The sequence below is a fragment of the Eutrigla gurnardus genome (assembly GCF_963514095.1).
Source record: "Eutrigla gurnardus genome assembly, chromosome: 13".
NCBI lineage: Eukaryota > Metazoa > Chordata > Actinopteri > Perciformes > Triglidae > Eutrigla > Eutrigla gurnardus.
In genome coordinates, this window is record NC_139936.1 from 21,028,884 (window position 1) to 21,054,590 (window position 25,707).

Sequence of the window (25,707 nt, forward strand, 5' to 3'; positions counted from 1 at the left end):
CACCTGCACATCAGGATCTAGTGATCTAATATGATCTAACTCATTCATACACATTCACACACCAATGGCACAGCATCGGGGGCAATTTGGGGTCCAGTATCTTGCCCAAGGATACTTCAGCATCGATCCGATTGGAGGACGACTCGCTCTACCTCTGAGCCACAGCCGCCCCCACTAGTGTTTCAGGCTGTGATGAATGTGAATCTATGTTATGTTTCAAAAACAGCCTCGTCCTGAGTTATACTCCCTGGCTTTAATTTTGAAAAACTAGGTCCCTTTAGCATACAGTGGGAGTTGGGGCCTCTTATTTTGAAAAAGAAGGATCACCATACTATATGGAGGCGAGAGAGAGAGAATCAGACTGTCTGAACAGTGAGGTTATGTCAGAAGGTTGATAGGATATGATAAGAAAATGCCCTTTTGTCTGAGAATGACGAAGTCCTGTGTGTGTGTGTGTGTGTGTGTGTGTGTGTGTGTGTGTGTGTGTGTGTGTGTGTGAGAGAGACAGAGAGAGAGAGAGAATGGGAGCAGGTTAGGAAACAGTTATCCTCTTACTTTCAGGCTCTGATGGCCAATCTTTGAATAAGAAGTTTTTCTTTAAGAAGTCCATGCTGCTGTTGACTCATCAATCAAAAGTTGCCATGGTGATGCTAACCGCTTAGTGACTCATCAGTCAGACCGATTATTGTATAGAGTTTATATGTGAGGAAGAGAGCAAGTTTAATATAGTTCTGATGAAGATGATAGAGCTCTCCTGTACCCGTTGGCTCCCCCGCTCTAGCTCTGAACATTTAATCCAACATACAGTAGAAAGTAGTTGAAAATGGATACATTTGTGTCAAATTTGAACTTTCTTCCATTTATTTGAATGGGGGAAAATTTGGTGGAAAACATCTCTGTCCCCGGCTCCTCCAGTCCACATGTCAAAGTGACCTTGGGCAAGATGATGAACCACACACTGCCCCTGAAGACTGTGCCATTGGTATGCAAATGTGCATGTTAGTTATTAATCTCAATTAGCTGGAGGGCAGGACACCTTGCATGGCACACGATGTCGACATTCACTAATTCACACACATTCATACACTGAAGGCTCTTTGATTGAAAGAAAAGCATGATCTATAAAAACAGGTCCATTTATTACAAATGACAACAAACAAACGAAAGAATAAAAAATGGAATACACGTAGACAAACGTGTAATTATTCCATTGCTACGTTCCCGTCCAATGACATGTTCTGACATTAATTGGTCAACTGTTGTTTTGTCCATAACAACAGTGGAATTCAAGAAAGAACCATAAACAAGATTAACAGTGGTACCAAAAGCAAAGCCCCACCTGTGGGCCCCCACCTGACGGCCCCCAACGGGCCAAGGCTGGACCTAAATCCGAACGAAAGAGATGAGAGTGAAAGACATTTTAGAAATGCAGCCTCCTTCCAAAAGAAGAGATACAGTTCGTATCCGGGGATTACAAAGAAGACGGCTCATGACTCAAACAAAAAAAAAACTTCAAGTGGCTCCATTCAAAGTGGCCCTATTACATCTTATCCCCAACTGCTTAGCCAACCATGTCAGTGGAAATACAGCAGCTCATTTCAAAGAGTCGCTCTGCACAGATAGTGGTGCAGCAAAGCGTATACAATGGGAAATGATGAGACAGAAAGCCGCAGAGAATTTTAACACTTATTTCTCTCACAATCTACATAAAAACACACATTACGTACACGTACAGTATGTCACCTCATCCTGGTCAAACTCAAATGGATGCAGTTTTGCGTCACGGCAAAAACTTAAGCCTGGTCATCGACCCCGTGGGTGCTAAATGAAGCGCAGTGGGAGGAAATCGACCATCCGCCTTCCACCCGTGATCATCAATCAAACTGTATGTTTTTAGTCTCGCATCGGCGAGTAACCCGGAACGCGCACGAGGAGAGTAATTGAACAAAAAGAAAGACAGAGGGGAGGGTGTGTGTGTGTGTGTGTGTGTGTGTGTGTGTGTGTGTGTGTGTGTGTGTTATGCAGGGAGGGATCGCCTACACCCATATGTGCAGACGTATGTATGAGAGAGACAGACAGAGTGACGTGGGGGGTGAGACAGGCGAGAGAAGAGGAGACACATCAGCGCTTCCTTTCACACACACACAAAAAAAAACACTCCGCAACTGAAGATGGAACAACTGGATCGCGACGCGCCCCCGTCCCTATGACCAATTAAGAGGGACGAGACATTATTTGTCTTTGAGGATCCGGACTCGCGGAGAGAGCCGTTTTTTGTTTTTTTGAAAGGTTGTTTCCTCATTAGTGCTTTCAAGTGCAGCGCGTCGTTTCTGTGGATTATGAAGGCGGGCTGCTGGATCTCGAGGACGGAGTGCGTCAAGTGAGCGCGCGGATCCAACAAGTGGATGCACGAATTCGCTTGCAGCAAGACAAACACCGGGACTAAAAACAACCACACACACACACACACACACACACACACGAGTGGATTGATACACATCTCTGCATCGATTGATCGGTTTATAAGCTGCAGTAATTAGCTCAGATGTGGAGCTTGTTTCGGCTGATGGTGATGTATTATGTGCGCATTGTCTCGGCCTGAGGTAGTTTTTTTTTAATCTAGTGACTTTGTGTATCAAACACGACATTTTGTTACAAGCAAATAACAAAAACAACAATGAGGTAAGACACCCCACTTTTTTCCCCCATTCCTGCTCTTCAATTTCGGACCACAAACAAGATTTCGGAGGACACGCTGCGGTATTCGCCGTCTCCCACCTCACCCCTCTCCCCCCTTCCATGGACTCACTTCTCCGTTCCCTCGGCGACCGTGGGGGGAAGAAGTTGGGCTCCGTTCTGTAGACATTTCTGTATGACGAGGGCGCAGGTGGCAACCGCAGGTCGCAGCCATGCCGATGCATCCGGTCACCTCCACGCTGATGTACCGGGGGATCTGCACCATCCCCGACATCCTCTCCTACAGCGCCCCGGTGAACCTGCCCGAAGACGAAGTTGAAGGTGAGATGTTACCTGAGGATGAGGATGTTCAAAAGGTGTGTATTCGGAACGGGGCTCGTGTGTGTGTGTGTGTGTGTGTGTGTGTGTGTGTGTGTGTGTGTGTGTGTGTGTGTGCGTGTGTGTGCGTGTGTGTGTGTGTGTGTGTGTGTGTGTGTGTGTGTGTGTGTGTGTGTGTGTGGTCAGCTCCGGCGGCGGAGCTCGTTCAAACAGACGCGCGATCAGCACCTTGGACAGCGCTCAGATCCGGAAAGCAGAGATGTGAAACGACAGCGTTTCAGCTCAAATACAAGCCTGATTTGTGATTTTAGGTTCATTCTCAAAAACCCCTGTAGCCTATTCATTTCCACTTTGTTATCAGTGTTACTCAAAGATCAGCTATCGTTTTCACTTTTCTATGACTGATTGGAGATATTGACTTGCAGCTCATTCAGAAGGTTGGGTCACATTTGTCCTCGGTTGGAGCTGATTTGGTTAACAAGGCATCCCTGCACCCTTTCTGCCACAAAGGGTTGCTTCTTGAGGACAGCAGTGATGCATTGGCTCTAACTAGAAGCCGAAGCTCTTGGGTGGAAATTTGCTTCACGGAAGCCTGATTTCTTTCCACGCAGAATCTCTCCTGATCAGATGGTCCAGAAATGTTTGCCATTATTCATCTCGACTGCTAAATGATTCAGCCATCTTCTCGGTCAAAAAGAAAAGTTATCTGAAAATCATCGCTCCAGATCAACAAACAAATTCAACAGCACTGCAGTGGCACGTGTCAGCAAAATCCACTATCCTTCAACAACCATGCTGACACATGACAGTAATTCTGAGTCATTGTTTTTTTTCCCCCGGTATCCTGACAATATTCATGCCTGGAGCACTTGTTATGTGAACCTGCACATTATCATGCAGCGGGCCCCTGGGACATTGCTCAAGTCCCAGAGCAAGTAAGTTCTTGCACTGGTGCCGTGTTTTCGGGGCAGATGACGCCCTACGGAAGCTGGCGTACCCCCGCTGTGCGATTTGTTTACCGCACCACTCACCCTCGTTCCCTTTACAATGCAAACATCGTTGGGGGAAACACATGCATGCTCAGGGATTTGACTGCGCTGCTGGACAGATTCAGAGAAATCTGTGTGGATCCATTGTTTTAAAAAAATGTGCTGCATTTCTGATCAGGCTCTGACTGAAATGCATGTGGGAGAATTCCAGACCAGCTGGGCCTTGTGACAAACTGTGTCAGTGGATGCTGATGCAGGATTTCCCAGGGAGAAATCTGAAATGATCCGGACATCGAGCCTGTATTGTTGCACACAGTTCCACAGCCACGCTCCTTTGCCACACAGAAGAGGTTTACATCTGCAACATGATTGTCAGTGCTGATGTTGTCATTAATAAAGCTGAGTGGAAGAGGTCAAGTATGGATTTTCTTAAAATATATTTCAATGGTGTCAGTGGCTTTTACACGACACCTGCTTCACAAAGCACCAGAAACATCCAGAAAAGACAAGAAAGGGTTCAAAGATAGCTCCGTCTGGTTTAGGGTGCCTTTGTACCTTCCGTATTCTGCTATTTTGCTTTGACAGCCAAGAAACTGAATCTGTGACTAAAATAAAAAAAATAAAAAAAAGAAACGTCAAAATGTCAATGCCTGGAGTTATCTTCCACAATGTCATGCCCCTTATTCTAGCATTTCATCACTCATTGCTTTATTGTCAAACAAGATTTCCAGTGTGCTGAGACCTTAGGTGACAGAAATGTATTTTGTGCACAGCAGCAGCACTGATGGGTATCTCATATTTCAATCATTGCTTTATTCATTCCAAAGGATGTTTTTGGTTGTTGAGATTGAGGAATCGCGGTTTCCTCTTCACCCTCCCACTTTCATTTACACTCAGCTTAGGCTGCAATAAACAGACAGCACTTCAATTTGACTCGAGTTAGTCAAATTCACCTCGCTGCAGTTTGTGCTTTACAGCTCAACCTATGGTGGCAATTTGACTGGAGGAGCGATGGGAGGCTTTGTGGGGAGAGTAGGAAAGCCCGAGGTAATGCACAGTTAACAACAGTGACAGAGGCTTTTTTTTAGCTGTTGTCGAGCATCAGCGAGCTGGCGTGAGGGATGTCCTACAGCCTGTGAAAGAGGCCGACTTTAAAGGCAGTGTCACCCAGGAGACGGATTGCTGTTGTTGTCAAGAGTGAAACCGAGATTTCACAGCATTTCCTGCTGGATAGCACAACATTGGAGTAATACAAATTAGACGCGGCTGATTGATTTGTTGAAGAATAGATAAAGACTACATGAATCTTCATAAAGTGAGTTAATGTTTCAGAAAGATATTCTTTTAAAGCTCTTAGGAACAACCCTGCATTTACCTTCATCATATTTTCAGCTGCTCACAGACAGGAGACAGTTCTACAAGTGAACAGCTGGGATTATAATGCATTTTCCCTCCCAAGCAATTTCATGTTGCCTGATACATTCTCCTCCTTATTGAACATTTCAGTTGATTCCTAAAGGGGCCAGGCCTCCTTTAAGAGCTCAAGACACACTACCCTCTGAAATCCCAAATAAATCTATTAGGATTTCCTTTAATGGAGTTTTAGAGGAGAGCGCTGTAACAGGGAGTAAGACCACATCACTTTGTAGGATAACATACTTTACACTTCTTTGTCTTTGAATTACTTTATTATCGTTGAAACATATATAATGTGAAATATTTCCGTTGGCATTGGACGTTTCTACAAATCATAAATACATAAAACAACAGCCGTGGATCACGCTCGCCGCATGCTTAATGTTTTGGCAACAGAACTACTTGTTTAAGGTTAGATGCAAGAACATGGTTTGTGTTAAAATAATAACGTAATAACGTGACTTAAATGTGAAAATAGATAACCACCCTTTTAGACTTTCTTATGCAGAATTACGTAACAAGTGTAACAACGTTACGTATCAATTGAAAGTCAATGTTTAACCTTAGTTTCTTATGGGACACAAATGGTGGTCTTTGAGGTGAAAGTCCTGTGTTTGTGTGACCTGTCTCCAATCCCAGCTACCTTTTGTGGACTTTCTCCTTTATTCTGGTTATTATTAACTACATACTGTAGCTTTCGGTTAATCATACAGCAGTGAGACCCCAAACCCCAAACAAAGAGGAGGTAAAGCCAATTTTAAAGAAACACTCAGGGTTCATGCTATTGTGGTTTCTGGATTGCACTTTAAAAAATTCGATAGGTTGTAAATTATAAAATGCAAGGATGAATCCCGAGTATTCATGTGCATCTTCGTCACCACTCGGCCCTCTTGAGAGACAGATGACAATTGCCTGGAAGTCTGAAGTGTCACATACATCAGCTCAGTCATCGAGGGAGACAGCCCTTTGTCACAAAATGAAATTGCACATTAGTGAATATGTGTGTGCGAATGCATGTATAGGGCCGGGAGACTTGAAGCCTATTGGCACGCATAGCCAAGGACTTGATTTTCAATTACTGGCTTGGATACCGCGGGGATTGGTGGAATGGCACCATGCTCTCTGGCCGAGAAGGCTGTCAAAGCTATAATTGGAACAAAAGGCTTTTTTCTGATGCTCTTTAAGCCTGTGTGTGTGTGTGTGTGGCTCAATATACGACAATACAAGCATAAATTGAACACTCCATATTGGGCTCCATATTCTCCATTTCCCCTCCTACACAAGAGGGACGGAAAAAAACCTGTTGGTCATATTACAGGAGCTTGATATAGTTTAGACCTCCTCCTCCACCACTAACACACATGTACACGTGCATGCACGCACACACACACACACACACACACACACACACACACACACACACACACACACACACATACACACACACACACACACACACACACAGACACACACACACACACACACACACACACACAGCTCAGTGTCAATATCACTGCAGGTGGAATTAAGTGGGTAGCCTATTTCCACACTGCCTAACAAAAGCCCTATTGGAAGCCGCTTCAAAATAGTCCCAAGGCTGAGCTTAAAGCATTTGTAACAGGTCCCAGACTGAGGCTCATGTAAACAGACACCAGACGTTTCCTGTAGACACAAAGCAGAGGGATAAGATAGCAGCAGAACTTTTGTGTGTTTCCATAACGGCTGTGATCAGCACAGTTTATTTATCATTTTAGTGCTAACCTGTCCCGGCTTTCCTTTCATCCTTTCACGCTTTTCTGTGCTGAACAAAAAGGTAATTTGCCCGTTTTCTAATAATTGAATTGTATGCTTCAAAACATTGCAATATATTAGGGAAGCAGGAGAAGCCAAAATGTATTTTCATTCATAACAAAAAGCTAAATATTGTAACTGTCTCAATCTAAATGTTGATTTTGGAAGTATAGATATTGCACATTTGCAGCAAATGAAAAATGAAAGAGAGAAATCCGACAGGGAAATTGATTTCATTTACATCCACATTTGATGGACACCATATTTGACCCAGAAACTGCTGATGGAACCATCAAAACTCAAATTAAAATTCCAATGTATGCAAAAAGGGCGGTTGCAAATGCATAAACATGTTAAATGACATAGTTCTCGTGTGTTTGGATGAGCATGAAAGCCATCTCTTAATCACTGTCACGGGCAACATGAAAGTGCTTCCCAGGCCAAAGCTGTCACAGAGCCCCAGCAGGGACAAATCTCTCAAGCAGCACTTGAAACCTACGGTGTAACTGTCTGCGGTAATCGAAATCAACGCAGCCTGCAAAGTTATCTCCCGATTTGTTCCACGCTTGCGGCAAGAGAGGGGGCTTTCCTCGTCTCCAGATCAGACACAGATTGGGTTGTCACTTCCCCCCCAGAGGCAGGAAGTTCAGATGTTGCAAACAGGAAGTGATTGGAATAGAGGATCCAGCTGGATTTATAGGACTTCTGTTCATTTTCTATTTGATATAAACAATGGTGGGGACTGAATAGGAGACTATCATCACACAATCAATTGTGTTTGGAGAGGCCATCGCCACTGTGTCAACAGTGTTGCTGAAAAGTAGAAGATTACTGAGACCTCCTTTAAACCTCTCAATGTTTTTGTAATGTTCGCTGTATTGATCTCGGAATGGAATTGAGGAAGTGAGTTGGCCAGTCATCCACCAGCTTGGTCCAGACTGAAATATCTCAATCAACAGCTTTTGGATTGGAAAATGTGAATGCCCTGTACGAAATTGGGAGCTATTTCTTTGCAGACAGTTGAGTTGGCGGCTTGCAGCTAACGGTGCTGTAGTTATGGTTTGATAAGCAAATTACTTTTTAAATGCTTGTTTTCTGAATGGAGTGCGGAAAAATTGAAGCTAGGCTATGCTAACGCTGTAGCTGCTCCATAAACACTTCAAATAACGTAGTATAGACATAAATATGTGCTTGTATTCATGTCTTTGAATTGACTTTATATGCAATTGCGCTTTGCGAAAAAAATTTGGTTCGCATTTTGTGTGAACGCAACTTGGGGGTACACCAGACCCGGCTGCAGAAAAAAAATTAAGGGGGGGCATTACATTTTGTCAGGGGGGCAAACTTTTTCAACCTACATTTTATTTGCTTCAGGCTGAACAATGGCTCTGTGACCACTCCTACAGTGCGGAGAAATCATTTTCCTCTTACTAAAAAGGGGCAGTTCATCCCAAAATCTAAAAAACAAACAAAATAGTGTAGTGCTGTGTCCATTTATTCAACTAAAGCATTTATTCAAGAAGACCAGCAACAAGGGTTGTGTTATGCAGATAGCACATACAGCTTCACTTCTACTGGAAACAGAAGCACTGATGTCAACCTGAACACTCAAGTTAACATTCATACTGGGAGATGTAGCTACAGCTAGTGATGTCCAAATGAAGCTTCGTGAAGCATTTTCTTTATTTTCTGAGCCCAATCGATGGCGCTCTCTGTTCAACAAAGGGTTGAAGGTCGATATATTTCCATTGCTTTCAACCCTTTGTTGAACAGAGAGCGCCATCTATTGGGCTCAGAAAATAAAGAAAATGCTTCACGAAGCTTCATTTGGACATCACTAGCTACAGCAGCTAGGGAGCTACCTCTCCTAGCATGAATGTTTACTCCAGTGTTACTGTTGACTTCAGTGGTGACGTTTCCAGTACAAGTGAATATCGCTGCTTCCTGCTCGCTCCCGTTCGCGTCGTCACTTCTTGTCCGCGTATTTTTGGGTAAAAAATACGGATATCCATACCGAACACCACAGCTAACTAGCGACTCTATGAGCAACTGTGACCATGAACGTCAAGTACTAACAGTGTCCCTCATGAGTGTGACTCAGTGTTTTTTATATTTCAAATAAATGGGGAATGCAGTCTTGATGAATAATTTTAAAATTCCCTTTACACCAACATCGGATAATTTGGCCTAAATTAATGAAAAGTCCACCAAAGGGGGCGTTGGCCATCTTTGATTAGATCGTTTAATGCAGCAACCTGCTCAATAAAAGTAGATTGAATGTTAAACCAGTCACACACAAATACTTTGGGTAAAAGTTTGGATGATGAAACTCTGAACCCCCCCTCGTGTATCCTTGAGTCATAAATATGCATTTAATAATATTATTTTAAGATATTCTGACTTGCACTGTGCTGTTTTTTTTAAGTACGTTCAGTAATAGAATAATCTTACACGTGCTATGGGGTTTCTTTTTCAACATTTTTTAGTCATTCCCTTGGCAGAGATTCGGAGACACTGAAATTCGCTATGACTGACAGCTGCTCAAAAAAATACTGACACCACTGTGTTTCTAATGGCAAAAACTCCCTGTGAGGCAATCTTGATGTTTCTGCTCGACTCCTACTGTAGCTGCAGCAGAAAACATTGACTCATCCCTTCGCCCCGAGGTGGAGGGTTGACTTCCATTCCTTTGGAAGTACTTGATACATGAATACAAATGAAGATATTTTAAGACTCCAGCATCTGCTTGGCAAGACAGAAAATTATGCACGTAGCGTATCGCCGGTGTGGAATCAGTGGGCGTTGTGGGGGTGAGCTTCCAGAGGTCAACCGCAACCATTTTAAAACATATGCTGCTAAGACGATTGGTAGATGCTGGCTCATTTTTCACGAGAGCGGATGTGAAGTGTGCAAACTATCCAGATGTGTTTGTTTACTAAAACCAAACACTTATTTTCCCTCTCCTGTTCGCTTCAGCTATTGGCAAGGCTCTCTCCCCAGAAGACAGAATTAGTTCAATTAGTGTTCTATTAGTGAAAAATACACCTTGTTTTACCCTTTAATTGGATCCTCAAAACAAACTGGTTGTTTCCTTTTCCAGTGACAAGAGCTTTTCATACCTTTCTACAGAAAAACTGTTTCCCATCAAAGTATTCTCTCTCTCTGAAATACTATGGAAACACAAAAGTGAATCAAGCTAATAAATGAAGTGTTTACCCATTGCCAACACCATTACATTTCAAATCCTTTTGACAATGTTACAAGTCTTAGAAACATCAGTTCATAACTCAGACGGCTTTTGTTTACGATGAACAAAGAAGAAAGACACGCGGCTTCAACAGCGTTCACTGCCGTAATTGTTATTTTACGTCCAAGTTAAACGCCTGCAACATATTCAGAGTTCATTGTTAGGATTTGACTTTTTTATTCTATGAACCGCTGAAGCAGGATGGTGACATGATGTTGCGTGTGCATGGAGGGAAGGTGATGGATTTGTCGTGAAATGTTTGTTAAGTCCTTCAGAAGCTTTCTGGATAATCATAAAAAAACATCAAAGGAAAAAAAAAAGGTACAGACCTTGGCGAAGGAAGGAAACACTCGTAAGACAGGAAAATTGACTTCATCCATTTTTGAAAAAGGAAGTGGTTTGTGACATTACAGGCATGCTGCACTGGGGACACCCATTAAAGCACCCTGCTCATATATAATCAGGCCGAGGGAAATAAATCTCACTTTGTACGTCTCCCGTCACTCTGCTCAACCCTCAACTGTTCCCGCTCTACCTGCGGGATGGAGGGTGGTTTTATGCAATCTGCCACACAGGAAGGCAGGCAGGAATGGATTTCAAAATGGCTCTCTTGGTTATATCACCAGCCCCGGATGAGACATAGATGGTGATAAAGGTGCAAGCAGAAATGAGTCGTTGTCACAGTTGGTGAGCCGCAAGTTGTATCTGTCCAGTAAAACCGCTTCTGAAGGTTCTGTGGTAATATTGTGGAGTGATGACATTAATGTAATGTTAATGGCATGGTTTTCTGGAAATGACCACTGAAAATGTGTTGTATTGTGTTGCAGAGATATATACCCAAATACAGAGGGCTCGTCAATTAAGCACAGTGTCCGTGTACGTTTTAATAGTTTGTTTGTTGGATTACTTCCAAAGTTGCAGAAACGAGAGAAAAACTTCCCTGGGCTCGTCTTCCCAGCAGGATTGTACCTCGCTGGGAGGAGAGCACGCAGGAGACGGACCATCAGTAAGCTTGAATCCGACCTTCGTAAACCTCAATTCCAGGGCTCTAATCCTAACTGCCCACCAGATCAGTCAACTTTCTGTTGCTGCTGATATACAGGTTAGACCCAGCGCTCCACCGGCCCGCTGCGACTCCTGGCGCTGTGCCTTTTGCCGGCCGAAACCATATCGCCATGGCCGCCTGGCGCTCCATCCTCTGGAGCATGCCCAGGCAAAGTAGTCCCCGTCATCATGGAGGGAGAAATGGAAATGCTAGTGACGGGGATGTATACAGACCCAGTTATTGGCAGTGTAAATGTTATCTATAGCCTGATGCCACATGTGATGATTGTAAGGTCGTAGTGTGATTTTGACCACCTCAGAATCTCAGAAGCTTGGTCCAGTTCTTGTGTAATTTTTTTTCAAACTTGGCTTTATATTAGCCCATTAACAGGGTAGCACCTGGCTCCATCTATAGGTAGGCTACCCCTGAAGCTCACAAATTAACATGTTGTATCTTGTTTCAGTCTGCACAAAAGCAAATGTACAAACTGACAATTCACTGTTTTACCAGACAGAAGCGTCTGAGCAGCTTAGACTACGGAGAGTCACAGTGTCTGGCTAAGAACAAATAACCCCCCTGTAAATTGGTGATTTGTCAATATACTTTGGGTTTTGTAGAGATAACAAATGAGATATAGCGTGTTAATCAATGAGCTTTAAAAAGTGCTGGTTGACAGATTCTGCCGCTGTTTGAGCCAGGCTAGCTGTTCGAGTCGTTGCGCTTGGTTCAGCTAATTGGCAGCTCATGTTAGCATCTCATCCAACTCCTCTCAGAAAGAGAAAAAACTTATCCCAAAATGTCAAATGTCAATCTGTTCCTTTTATATAAAAACTGAAAATAAATGCAAAGGAAGGATCAATTTTCATCAAGCGGTGCACACTATCAAACAGAAAATCAGCTAAAACGTCACCATTTTGTATTTTCCTGTGCCTTTTCAATAGTGACCGCTTCATTTAGATTCTTTGGCCTCCAGATTGGAGTCGGCAACCACAGTCTCATAGAAATCCTCAGTCGATCACTAACTATAATCTGGCAGGACATCCTACCTAACCAAATTGGGTTTTGATGGAAAACATGTGGTTTAGATGAGCGGCGAATATCTTAAAGTGCAGTGATTACAGCTGTCAGTTACTTTAAAGTGAAGTCATTTATTGATCGATTGCCAGGAAGGAGTGGATCCAGCAGACTTTATTACCTGTGAAATTAACTGTGATGAGTTTGGAAGGTGGACGTGCTTTTTTCCCCCCTGGGTAATATTTCCTCCCTTTTGATGAACAATACTGCAAAGTCTACAACAGACAATAACAAAGTCGGCGGCAGAAAGACGAGATCCATAAGCGGGCGGGTTGCATTAACGCGGTGGAACTGATGAGGGAGCGTTGGATAAGCTAGAGCCGAGGCGTTTGATTGGTCACTTCTGACCTTTGTTAGAGGCGCTTCTCGTGGGTTTTCTCCTCGTGGATATTGGCACCGTCTCAGCGTGGTATCGGCTGGGATGATGAGAACTTGCAGCTTTGAAAACATAAGAGCGAGGGAGGGGGGAAATTGGAGACGGATCAATGAATCCCCCCTCCCCCCCTGCTGGAAAAGAAAACCCAAAATGAGCAACAGAGACAGGCTCAAATTTCACAGCCTTTCAACGACTTCAATCATTCAAGGTCAAGTGAGGTTTAAAAAGTTGGCCAGGATTTTTTTTCTTATTGGAGGATAAAGCACCTCAACCTTTTCCAACTTTACCCCCCCCTCTTTCTCTTCCAGTTTCTCCCTGTGGTTGTGGGAGCGTTGCATTGGCGAGGTTAATGTGCTTCAAATTTCACAATGGGAGCCAAACCCAGTGATGGTGGTTTTATTTCCTTAAGACACAGACGAATTACACTCTGCCATATACCCCATACAAATACTCCAGAGCCTTATTAGAAGCCAGTTATGGTAATATTCAAATCTTCTGTGTGCCCAAGTCGGCCCATATCCAGCTAAAGATGGATTAAGGTTGCTATGCGTGTTTAAAAATAGTTGCCTAAGGTTCACACACACACGCAGCGGAGCAGTGTTTCTCTCACACTGATAAGGTCTTACATAAAGAGTGGGTGTGCTGCAATTACCCATCCAAAGCAGCCTTAAGCAGATGCAGGTCTGACTGAGGCGAGGAGGATTTCTCGCACCAAAAAAAAAAAAGAAGAAGCAGGCCCTGGGATTACATTCGCGGACACTTCACGGCTAAAAGCCCCGGTAATACCCCGTTCCCCTCAAAGTTCACCGTCTGTAATTAGCAAAAGTTTTCACTGATGCTAAATTAAACCAGACGGGGGAGGGGGGAGGATCTCTTTACTCCAGGCATACCTCGAAAAATCCAAGTGGATATTTCCCATGTGAAGTGTTGAGAACAGTTCATTACCTATTTATTAAGGATTTTGTTATTTATTATACAAAATCCAAGATGAGCAAGATGTCAATGTATCACCGTTTCTAGAAACAAATTGAAAACGAGGCATATAAAGAGGGTGTCATGCCTCTTTTGCCACTGATGCTTTCCCCCTCGTCATGAATCCAAGTATTTTCCTATTTGTCTGCGTGGATCACCTCCGTTTCCAATCCTGCCGTCTTCTGGTGCAGCGTACAGTTCTGCTCCGTGCTGCAGCGAGGATCTAGTACACCTCGTTGATACAACAGTGTATTGGGGGAGGGGGGGGGGGGGGGGGGGGATGCAGTGCGATCAGAGTACACACCGGTAGTTCAGCTTCAGATGCTCGGCTCGCTACGATCTTAACTTGCGCTTTTCATCCTGTCAGTTCACACCACAGGGGGCATCGCATCTTTGAAGGCCAACAAGCACCTCTCTTACATCAAAGCAAATACCACAGGCTTTCAACGAGAATATTCACATTTCCCTTGTGACGCCGTGGTCTCAGAGACCCAGCAGGAGATGCAACAACAGCTGTTTTTAAAAAGAATCGTAAGGCTATACCAATGGGGTAATGAAGTTAAAATGGAATTGAAGCTGAGAGTGAGATTAGCTTGTATGAAAAAAAGACAGAAGCAATAATAAAATCTGCAACAATGAGGGAGAAAATAAATACAATGGTGATGGTCTAATTTAAATGAAATGGCAGGTTCATGACATCGTATGCGTTTATGCCACTGCAAACTGGTTCAAAGAAAGTTCACATTTGATTTCAACAGACGTGTGGATCGTTGTCACCTTCACATTCACCACTATGGCTACTTTGTTGTTGTTGTGGAAGTCCCAGACACGTCGGAAAACCAAATGCTGTCGTGTTTGGGTTCATAGTCCTTCACGTAGCTGATTTAATCTTGTTAACCACGGAGGTAGAACCCCAAAATAAACAGATTCTGCTGTTATAAATGGATCAAAAGGACGTTTAAGTTGTTACTTAACGATGCAGATTTGTAAAAAAGTTTGGATTTATGCTTTGTCAAGTGTATACAAAACATGACCAGGAAAAAACTTGGTATCAATTCAGTCTATGATATGCTAACATTGTAGCCGCTCCATCAACACCTCAAATAATGTCATCTTGATTAGGCATAAATACAGCAGCAATGTTCATTCATGCTCATTAATTACAAATTTTCTTTGGTTTCAGTCTCTCAAATATAACTATTTGTGTATATTTTGTATGATGTGATTATAGATGATTATCCTCTGGTTTTTAATGTAATTTTTATTAAATGATGTCAGCATGGCCTGTGGGAACATTTTGGATTATTGTCTCTTATTTTATATAATACACAATGGAAAATAATAATCTGATTAATGAATATAATAACGTCCTAGACCGTATCATTTTAAATCGTGGTATATCCGAGAAGAATTGTTTAGCAGGTGTAATGTGAAACAGTAATACTGTGACACAATATGGGGAATTAGCCAACAGCTAATCGTTGCGGCCAGAACAAAGATCTCTATCGGCTGCACTATTATTCTTTTTTTCTCTGTTATTTGGTTTTGGAACAGGAATTTGTATTGTGCCAACTGTCGTTTTGATTATGTGTGCCTCGTATTCAGATCCGTTTAGTTCATGACTAAGCGGTGGGACATTTTGCCAACTGCCTTTCTTTGATTGGGCAGAATCATTTAGGCCTACACCAATATCACAGCTATTCAGGTTTTGTTTTTTTTCACCAGAGCATTTATTCACAGTCAGGGAGACAGAAAACGTTTTAAATTCTGACAGTTTCTCAATTACAATAGAGACACTGTGGGGTCAAACACATGGGCCCGAAAATGAAAATGGAAAATGGACGAATAAACTCGTCTCTCTGAGGATAATTAAGGTATAAACTGTTGGAGAGATAGTGCTCTATCTGCGATCTGCATGGCATGTGGTCAAAAAGGGAAAGGATGATTAGTCCACCACGTTTGATGATTTGAAGTGGGGGATTATGTCTGGTCTTTACTTTAAAGATTTGTCAGGACGTTCTAGTAGTACTCTGATTTCAAGTGGTTTTGATCATATACTTTATTTGTAATGGAAACACACATTCCAGCTTTCTGGTTGTAGATCTCACTGGACTTGTTAAGTCATTCATAATGTTTTGTGCATATTTGTGTTCTCTAAATGGTTTGTGACAGAGTAAACAATCCCCCCCCCCCCCCCTCATTACAACACAATGCAAACGTTTTCTTTGTATGTATCAAATGTACTACAGTATATAAACCATTCACCGGTCGGGTTTTTGCACACCTTGGCCCTTGATCAATATATAAAGCTTTCAAGGGAGACGGAGTATTTCCTAAAACCGTTTTGGCACCTTATTTGAGAGTGTGTTTGCCTCCTGTGTGGCAGCAGCATGCTTTTTCATGTGCTGGGAAGCCCCTCTTTCTAAAGTACACAGATGGAGCGGGGACCTCAGGTGGATGCTGAGGTATTGTTGTTCCATAAACAATAAGACCACATCCAGGGAAGAGGGGGAAAAATAACACACAGCTGGAGGCTCCCAATGATTCATGCGAAGACATTTTGGGAGGGAAAACAACGTGAAAAATAGCAGCAGCGAATGTCACTCTGGTGGGTTTTATAAATGGCATGCCCAGATGTAATCCATTGTAAAACATGATTGCCAAGTAGCCCCGTCCCCGTGGCACGGCTTTCCATTCTGTGGACGTGAGCTTGATTACAACAAACTAGTTCCTGAGGACCCGCGGCGACATTACACATTGACTGGCACCGGGTCGTTTCCAGCCATCGCTGAACAGCTCAGATTTGTCTCAGACTGTCACGATGCTGATTTTGGCCCCCGAGGCCATTCATTGCCATTCTGACACTTCGGTAAATCACCGGAGCAGTGATTCCCATTCACAAGACTGAAGTTTGTTTAGCGTCACACTTCAGTGACTTAACAACAGCTAAATGCATGTTAACTAGGAAGGGAAAGCTATTTAAATTCAAATTTCTATTTTTCGCCTACCTCGAAGGTTTGTTGTTGTCAGTCAGTCGTATAACAGAGACGGAGCGCATTATTAATCAACAGCATTCGGCTCATTGTGTTTTCATTATTCTTTCGAAAGTCGCTCTAATTTCCATTTACAAACTTATCTATTGCTATTGAAAAAATACCATATTCCCTGGAACCTTATTACACAAACCAATATGAGGCTCCTGATTCTGACAGATTTGACACGTGATCAACGGCAGATTTACCTCCTGCATTATCTCCATTTTAAGATTCTTCTCGTGCTCGGCTCTTGTTTGTGCTAATCGTGCGTGTGACACGAAGATGTGACGAGTCTAAAATTGTATTTGACTCTGTGGTGGACGTGGTGGCATATAAATGAAGGGATTCATTCCCTTAAGAAGAGCAAACAAGCAGAGGATGATCGGAAATATGCAGTGTGGCTGGGGGAATTAACAGCTCAAAGATTTCTTGTAGAGATTGTGGCTCTCTGCTAGCGGGCTGGGCATCTATTACTGTGTTGATGGGCTTCTCAGTACGTCGTCATTAGATTTTATTATGCTGAGGTTTTAGATTCTGCTTGTGATGCTGTTTTCTTAGTTTATTCAGGTATACTGGCCTTATTATTTGCCGTCAAACTGACTGTTGTTGCTGTTAAGAGATGCTCAGTGCAGGCGCGGCGCTACTATTGGGCCTGGTGGGCCTGGGCCCACCCATTTTAGGCCTGGGCCCGCCCATTTTGACTCATGCCTACTGATTAGTGAGTGATTTTCTTCTAGCTGTTCATCCAATAAGCAGCCTGAGGAAAGTTTTGAGTGAAAGCTTCTCAGCCAATCAGCGGCTTCTACCCCGTGTGGACTACTAAGCCCGCCCACAGGCTGCATCGTCACCAGCAAGTGATCCAATAAAATGAATGACTTTGGCGCGCAAGCTTTGAGATGAGAAATCAGACAGAACAGACAGACCATGATCCATGAGATAGACACAGACGGTAGCTATTAGCTTATATGAAACTTAGCATGGCGAAGCAAAGCAGCTTGTTTTCATTTCAATTTTCCAAGAAACGCTCCGAGGAGCAGGAGAAGAAAACTACCATTTTAAGTAACGTTAGTGATCAATTACCATCCAGCTCAGCCGGCCTCTCCACGTCAAGTCCTCCCCTAGCCACTCCCTCAAACCAGCAAGGCAAGTAACGGTTAGGCTAACGTTAACGTTATAGTTTAACGTTAACGTTATACCCCGTTTTTTTTTTTTTTTTTTGGGCTTATTTTAATTGGCCCATCCACTTTTCTTGTGGCCCACCCACAATCAAAATCCTGGCGCCGCTAGTGGCTCAGTGTGCAGTGCTATTCCCCGGAGCTATTCCTGCTTTGGTTGATTCTTACAGCTCTCATCAAAACAGTTTCCAGCTGCAGCAGCTGACATGTATGACGCTATTAGGGCCACTTGTCATAGAGGAAGTAAACAAGTTGCTTGACGGGATGTTTGCCGCTATGATAACAAGTGAAAGCTACCGCTAGCATCTTAGCCCAACCAACTATAACCATGAACGGCCATCACCCTAAGGTCCTTAACAAGGCGTTGTCACATGTTGTGATGTATTTATTAGAAAAATTAATGCGTACATTCATGGGAAGTTAGCTAGCATAAATGTCAGTTGTTAGCACCGTAATTAAGTAGCAAATATGCAATTTTAAAAAGTAGCACATTTGCTACTTTATGGCACTTTTTTCTCAGAATATTGCCCACCTCTTGGCTCCGTTTTTTTTTTTTGCTACAGTGGCCCTAATAAATCATAGTACCATAATCATCAGTAATCATAGGGCAAAAAAGCTTAAAAAAATAATAAATCATTGTACGCTACCATATGGAGCATTTAGCAACAAACGAGTTGCAAATCCACCAAAACAGATTTAATTATATATTTGGAGCAGTGGACCAATCTTAAAAAGCAGTGGATGGTAGTATGAGTAATCCTTTCACATTTGATGTTAATGTCAACTCTTACGCAGCAGTCGTTTTGAGTTGACACTAATTGTTTCAAATATATTGGATATCATCTTCTAACCTTTTTGAAATCCATTTGTCCTTCGAACCACCAGAATGTTACACTTTCCCCACCTTGACAGCAGAACATGTTCTTGTCGGCGTAGATCTTGGCAGCCGAGAGAAAAATAGTTCATACGTTTATTAATTCTCTTATCATTGCAAAAAGTTAAATGACAGCAGAGCATAGTTTCCTTTAAAATATTGACAATTGGTCCGGATCTCTCATTGTCAAAGGGTATTTATTTTATTCATTGCTCTTTTTTTTTCTCATTTCACTGGTGGAATTTGTTCTCATGAGCTGCCAACCCTGATATAACTATGACTCAAGCGTCGATGCCGCATTACAAATGTGTTTTTTATTTGGTGCGTGGAACATTTCCCACTTTCATTTCCTGCTCTGCCGTAAGACTTCACCTCACGGGTTGTGTTTTGTGTCTCTTCAATGCAGAGATCCGCGAGGCCTTCAAAGTGTTCGACCGCGATGGGAACGGGTTCATCTCGAAGCAGGAGCTGGGAATGGCCATGCGCTCCCTGGGCTACATGCCAAACGAGGTGGAGCTGGAAGTCATCATTCAGAGACTGGACATGGATGGTGAGGCAAACGCACAGCTTGGATTTTTTATTTAGCTTTGCCCTCTTATTTGCCCACAAAACTGGACTATCTGCAGTAAAAACCAGAGGATATAAACTGCCAACTGTTCCTCTTTTTTTTGCAGGTGACGGCCAGGTGGACTTTGAGGAGTTTGTCACTCTTCTGGGCCCAAAGCTGACGGCAGCTGGGTTGCCAGATAAGTTCCACGGCACTGACTTTGACTCCGTTTTTTGGAAGGTGCTCATTATTCAGTCACACATTTTCTGACTATAAGCATGCAGCTTTATTAAACATCTGAGCACAGAAACATTTAGCCTCTGCCACAGTGCGATTTTAAAGGAAAACAACATTTAATTGCACCCACTGAATTGTTAATGGGGTGATTTTAAACTTGGAGGTCCGGATTCCCTTAAGAACCGTATCCCTCATCAAGACTTTGAGTTGGTTTCTCCGCCTCTTTGTATGCGGCGACAGTCTTATTACTTAGAACATTAAAGTCTAGTTTTATGTAAAATAGATATTAATTTATTTACAGACTCCCTCATAAGATAATCGCTCACTTTGACAGCGGGATGAAATTAATGGGATGGAGCTTGTGTCTAAGCTGTCTTTGTTGTAGCTACGTGATAACGGCGCCAGGGTGGCTGTCAGAAAACGAGCCTCCGAACTGACTGAGAATGAGAGGATTTGTGGGAATTCTTGGTGCAGTCGGTGTAGGTAAAAAAAAGAACCAAAACCAAAGACACCCACTAGGAGAGTCAAGGAACCTGATGGACTGTTGCAAAGGCTGCACAGCCTCACGTGACGTTATATAACAGAATAGTAGTATCAGAGCTGCTGGATTGATCGCGCTGAGCCTCCGGTCACACTGGTGAGCAGCTCAAGCTGAGCACAAAATGAGGAAAGTAGATGAGCTTTTCAGGCAAAGATCCTGGAATGGCTTCTTTTTTTTTTTTTGCAGGGATTTTATTATTAGTTTTGGTCTCAGTCATTCACTGATTCTTTATTTTGTTTAACTCTAATTTGAGATAATGTCAGGGGTGGAGTAGAACCAAGTACATTTACTCTGGAACTGAACTTTGAGGTTATCTACTTAAATAGTTTAATTCAGCTGCTTTGTACTTTAAAGCACATTTCATTTGTTCCTCCACTGACTTTATCTAATAGCTATAGTTGCATCCAAAAAACATGACCGGCTTATAAAATAGCCTTCAATGCATGCAATAACTGTTAGGATTGCAGGATTGTTACTAAAAATAGAGTATCGTTATAGTAAGGTATTGCTACTTTTACTGAACAAATTATAAATACTTCTTCCACATTGCATTATACATTATTATTTGTCCAAATGAAACACAGCTTTATTCCTAAATCCATTACTAACACCCCCCACAAAGGTATGTTTGCTGAACAGCTACTACTTTACTCAGATGAGGATCTAACACTTGTTTTTTAGCTCTTACTTTATCGGCAATGATATGTTGTAGTTTCTTTCTTTTGACAAATGTACTTATTGTAAGTCACTTTGGACAAAAGCGTCTACTAAATGCCCTAAATGTAATGTAATGTAATGACGAAGCTGCAGGTTTGACTCAACATTTGGAGTTTGAACTCGATTGCCCAGTAGGCAAACCAAATAGCTTCCAATAGGAACTTGGGGGAGGGAGACCTTGTCTCATAATCTGATTACATTAACACCATATACAACGTTTTCCATACACTGCCATTTCTGCTGTTGTCCCCTTCCTTTTCACATGTGATGTGTGTGTGCTGCGTAGTAAATGCATTTGTGTAAATGCCATGTCCACCGGCCTGTGTCTAAGTTAATGTTCAGTCCTGTGTGTCTCTCCAGTGTGACATGCAGAAGTTAACGGTAGAAGAGCTGAAGAGGCTCCTCTACGACACCTTCTGCGATCACCTTTCCATGAAGGACATCGAGAACATCATCATGACCGAGGAGAACCACATAGAAAACCCTGGGGAGTGCCAGGTGGATATAGACAGTAAGAAACAACCTCGTCTTCTTTCACAGACTTCTGCTGTTCATGTGCGTCTGATGGTGTAATGTTGGGCGTAAACCTAGCTAGAATTAAAACGGGGACATTGCGTCTATGTTCGATGCATTTTAACCAGTAGGGCTTCAGCTTTGAAGCCTATTATCTTGTGGCCAAACCGTGCAATTACAACTTCCAGGTCTGTCACATTATGCAATTGGGCCCAAAAATAATCCCCCCCCATAGACTTACATTGGAAAAGAGATGTCTGTAAATCAGCAGATATTTATTTGTAGGTTTGTACAAAAACTTAAATAACCCATTTCACGTCCTACAGGTTGTAAAATTCACTAATAACCAGATCCAGAGTTATTTCTGAGCTGGCATGTGTGAGCAAGCCAAGATCAAGTAATTGGGAAGCGAGGTTAAAAGAAAACACTGGTGTGCTTGCTCTATGGGCAGTCAAACTTTCCTGGCTTCATGCGCCACTGAGCAACTTTCACAGCGCTATGTCCAGTTCTCTGTATATACATCCATGGCCGCAACTCACTTCTGCTGCTGGACTCTGAATGTAGTATTAAACGTTACAACCAAACTCCTTTTCACTTCCCTGGAGTCAAAGAGCAATGAGCTGTTGCGAGCAGAACCTCTGGGGGGCATTCGCACATGGGATAAGTTTGCTTTCAGGGCTTATCTGAACTCAAACTAAAATCTGTTCCTAAACTGAACCCATTAGGGTTTGTTGCCTAACCCTAAGAGATTTCTGGCTGAACGCTGCAAGCTAAGCACTCCTGAACGGGCGCTGCTCTAGTTATAAAATGTGAGAGCTTTCTCAAGTAAACAAAACCAAACTACATGGCCAGAGACCCGGAGGGGGAAGTGAAGGGTTCGATGAAAACTCTTTAAGATGCAAGCAACATTGCTCCTCAGAAACTCTATCTAATGATGTAGCGTCTAGTGGTGTGATGACCATCACAAGCCATTTTTTTCTTGGAGAGGCATTGGCATTTGGAGGAAATAAAGACACATTTAAAGCAGTTTGAAATCTACTCTATTTGGACAAAGACAATACAAGGTAAACACAAACACAGGGCATTTTTGAACATTTAGTTTAGCTTTGTGTGCCTTGGTTCCTTCAGTACATCGGAGGACTCCGCAGTTATACACCTTTGCTTTGGGCATCCTTTAATATGCCAGTCAGGTGCCAATCCATTTGATTGTTGTTCCAAAACCGCAATCAACATTTCAATCTAGTTGCAGTTCGCAGCGTACAGGTGTGAAAACAAATCTTCTTGGCAGTGTTCATCCCCTATAATTGCGTTCATGTATTTGTTCGGGTTTCGCAATGAGCTCTTTCATTCGGAAATTACTATCGAGCTATCTTTCAAGCATTTAATAACACCTGATTGAGTAGACCGGCACATGATGTATTTCCTCTCTCCCTCCCACTCCTCCTTTTTTTTAATCTCCTTGCCCCTCCAGGTTCCAGCCCGACGCAGCAAGTCAAGCAAACGTGTGTGCGCAAGAGCCTGATATGCGCCTTCGCCATCGCTTTCATCATCAGCGTCATGCTCATCGCGGCCAATCAGGTGCTGCGGAGCGGCATGAAATAGGAGCAGCTGCATCTTCGGCCTTGACCCCCACCTAAAGGCTACTTTACAGATACATGACTGAAGACATAAAAAGGGGAAACAAAACAAAAACTAACAACAGACTATCATGCAGCTGAAAAAAAAAGGCCGACCTTTGACTGTGGAGTAACTGGAGTGTGCAGGAATCTTGTCTTTGTGTCAGAGACGCTGACGATGACAGGACCTCACACACACACAAAGAGACACAAACAGCTGACTATACATATCACTCTTCGTAAGACAACATTAAGTATTCATTAGCTATGTGCATTTGAGCGGTGTTGCATTCAGTATGGTGGCAGCTATAAAAAGAGAAGTGTAGTGACTGTCCAGTTCTGTATTCGTTCAGTGTACCATGCAGTTGATTATAAACGAGTAGAAAGAAATCTGTGAAATAGTGTGGGGGACGTTGGAGACAAAAAGATATTCCTGAGGAGAGGAGGTGTACGCGAGGTCCGGAGAGCGTAGATATTATATGCGGTGCGACGTTCGAAAACCACTTGGGCACACCAACAGCTTGGTAAGTGGAAAATAATGGGGTTTGCAGGGAGGTGCATTGTGTGGATAGTTCACAGGGCTTCGATGTGAGCAGGATGGAGCCGGGTGAAGCAGGTTAGCAGCTCGCAGGAGGAAGGTGCCGGGGTCTGAATGGATAGGTGGGTAACCGGCTGGGAAAGTGGCTGGACATGCAGTAAAACACTCTGGATCCACCGCGGGGCTTCGCAGGCCTCAGAGGGATGATGACCATCATCTATGCATGAAATGCATGGATTTAGTCGTCTTGACACATTTGTAAAATTTCTTCTCAATGTATTAATCATTATGACTGTGTAACAGCTGTTTTCAATTACTTAATGACAACTGTGAGCAATTTGCGTGTGGCGCGGGGGTAAATCGGCAATCACAACAAACGTAAAAGCATACGACTGCATGAAACAGAAGGGCTGCTTTGGTACATGCTCATAGAAAAAAAAAAGGTTGGGGGATTGCTAAACTGTGGACCTTTTGCCTTGCCGGCCACCTGATGACCATCCACTGCCACCGAAGAGCAAACAACGTCAAGATGTGTGTCACTCCATCATTTAAAGAATATGCATCAAACCTGATCTGGATGATAGTGTGGATGCAAATGTGCAGGAATGTATTTTGTCCTTTTTTTTTTTCTTCTTTTTTTTCTTCTTGTCCGTCTGGATGCGTTGCTATTGAGCAATAAATGTATGTAAAATAGACATTTCACAATGCTTTGGATAGACATGAATCTTGAAAAAAAAAAAAAAAACGTTTGCACCAATGGACCTATTAACTGTTGTGGTCAGAAAAGTTTCTATAGCACTTTTCGACTTGAGGTTTTGGCAATACAACAGAGACATTGGCTCAGAGGAGACGACCCTCTTCTTCAGTGAGCTGCGGAGACGGATGAGTGTGTCAGAAGCTGCCCAGTACCTATAGACGTTTGACGGCGGCCAAGTGGTGTAAACTGTTGCAATAAAACATAAGTATCTGTGAAGCACCACGTTCATTCGGTTGGGCGTAGTTGTAGGTTGCATGCATCGGGGTTAGGTCTGTCATTATCAATGTGTATTGTACATATAAACCAAGTTCAACCAAAGCTTCATGTGGGATGTGTGACGACAGGAGCGGGCCACAGAACGGGAAACCCGCACAAGTCCCACAGTCCCTCGTACTCGTTCTGATCAGTAGAGGTTTCGTCTTACCTGAAGCCAACACATTTTTTTTTCTAAGGGCCAAAACATAATTCACCTTTCCCTTTTTAGGATCCCCATTGGATCTCACACAAACGCCAGAACCTCTCTGAGGCAACACAATTAGATTCCATCGCTCAGAGCCACGGCGGGTAACGATTATCTGATGCACCCGGGCAATTTATCAAAAGTGTCACCAGTGGGGACAAAACTGAAAAAAGAGAAAAGTATAGAAAAAAAGCCCATTATTAACAGGTATCTTTGTTTCCATTTTTGCACTTTAAGATGTGCTGCAGCGCACGACATCAACTCACCGCCATGATTGTTCATCCAATTCCTGATATAGTTTTAAGAAATTACTTTACCATAGATGTATCTATTTTTGTGATAAGAATATGATGGAATAGAATATTAACCGACTGACAAGTTATACTGTCTCACTCCTTTTCTATTTATCTCATGACAGAGGGAACATTTTCACGGGGAATAAAGTTATGACAATAATTTGATTTGTTGCCTTATTCTTTGGAACACTTTGGCATTATGCATCCATCAAAGTACACCAATTGTGGGTTTATTATTTATCACCAGAGCAAAATGTACAAAACCGATATTTATTTTTCTTTTTACCAATGAAAAAAACAACAACTGTATGAACATGTTGATAGTCTCCTGAATGTTCTAGTTCCATTGTGCTGTACTTTGATACTCGTCTTTGGATCTTGCAAAAATGTTTATTGACCACGTGATATCTGTTCATCGACTCCACCTGATGTTCTTCTTCTATGTCTGTGGAATGGTATTTCACATGAATAAAATG

At 42.7% G+C, this 25,707-nt stretch overlaps 1 protein-coding gene across 1 annotated transcript; it reads left to right on the plus strand.

Moving 5' to 3' along the window:
- The first annotated feature begins 2,608 nt into the window (after positions 1-2,608).
- On the plus strand, positions 2,609-25,707 carry cabp7a (calcium binding protein 7a). Its single transcript, XM_084024340.1, has 5 exons — positions 2,609-3,018; positions 19,416-19,559; positions 19,684-19,796; positions 21,412-21,562; positions 23,036-25,707. The coding sequence occupies exons 1-5, from the start codon at positions 2,910-2,912 to the stop codon at positions 23,164-23,166; spliced, it is 648 nt and encodes a 215-aa protein (XP_083880466.1). The 5' UTR covers positions 2,609-2,909; the 3' UTR covers positions 23,167-25,707.

Coding starts and splice junctions, on each gene's coding strand:
- cabp7a (XM_084024340.1), top strand. CDS start 2,910: ATGCCGATGCATCCGGTCACCTCCACGCTGATGTACCGGGGGATCTGC. Junction 19,560..19,683: donor TCAGAGACTGGACATGGATG/GTGAGGCAAACG, acceptor TTTTTTTTGCAG/GTGACGGCCAGGTGGACTTT. Junction 21,563..23,035: donor GTGCCAGGTGGATATAGACA/GTAAGAAACAAC, acceptor TTGCCCCTCCAG/GTTCCAGCCCGACGCAGCAA.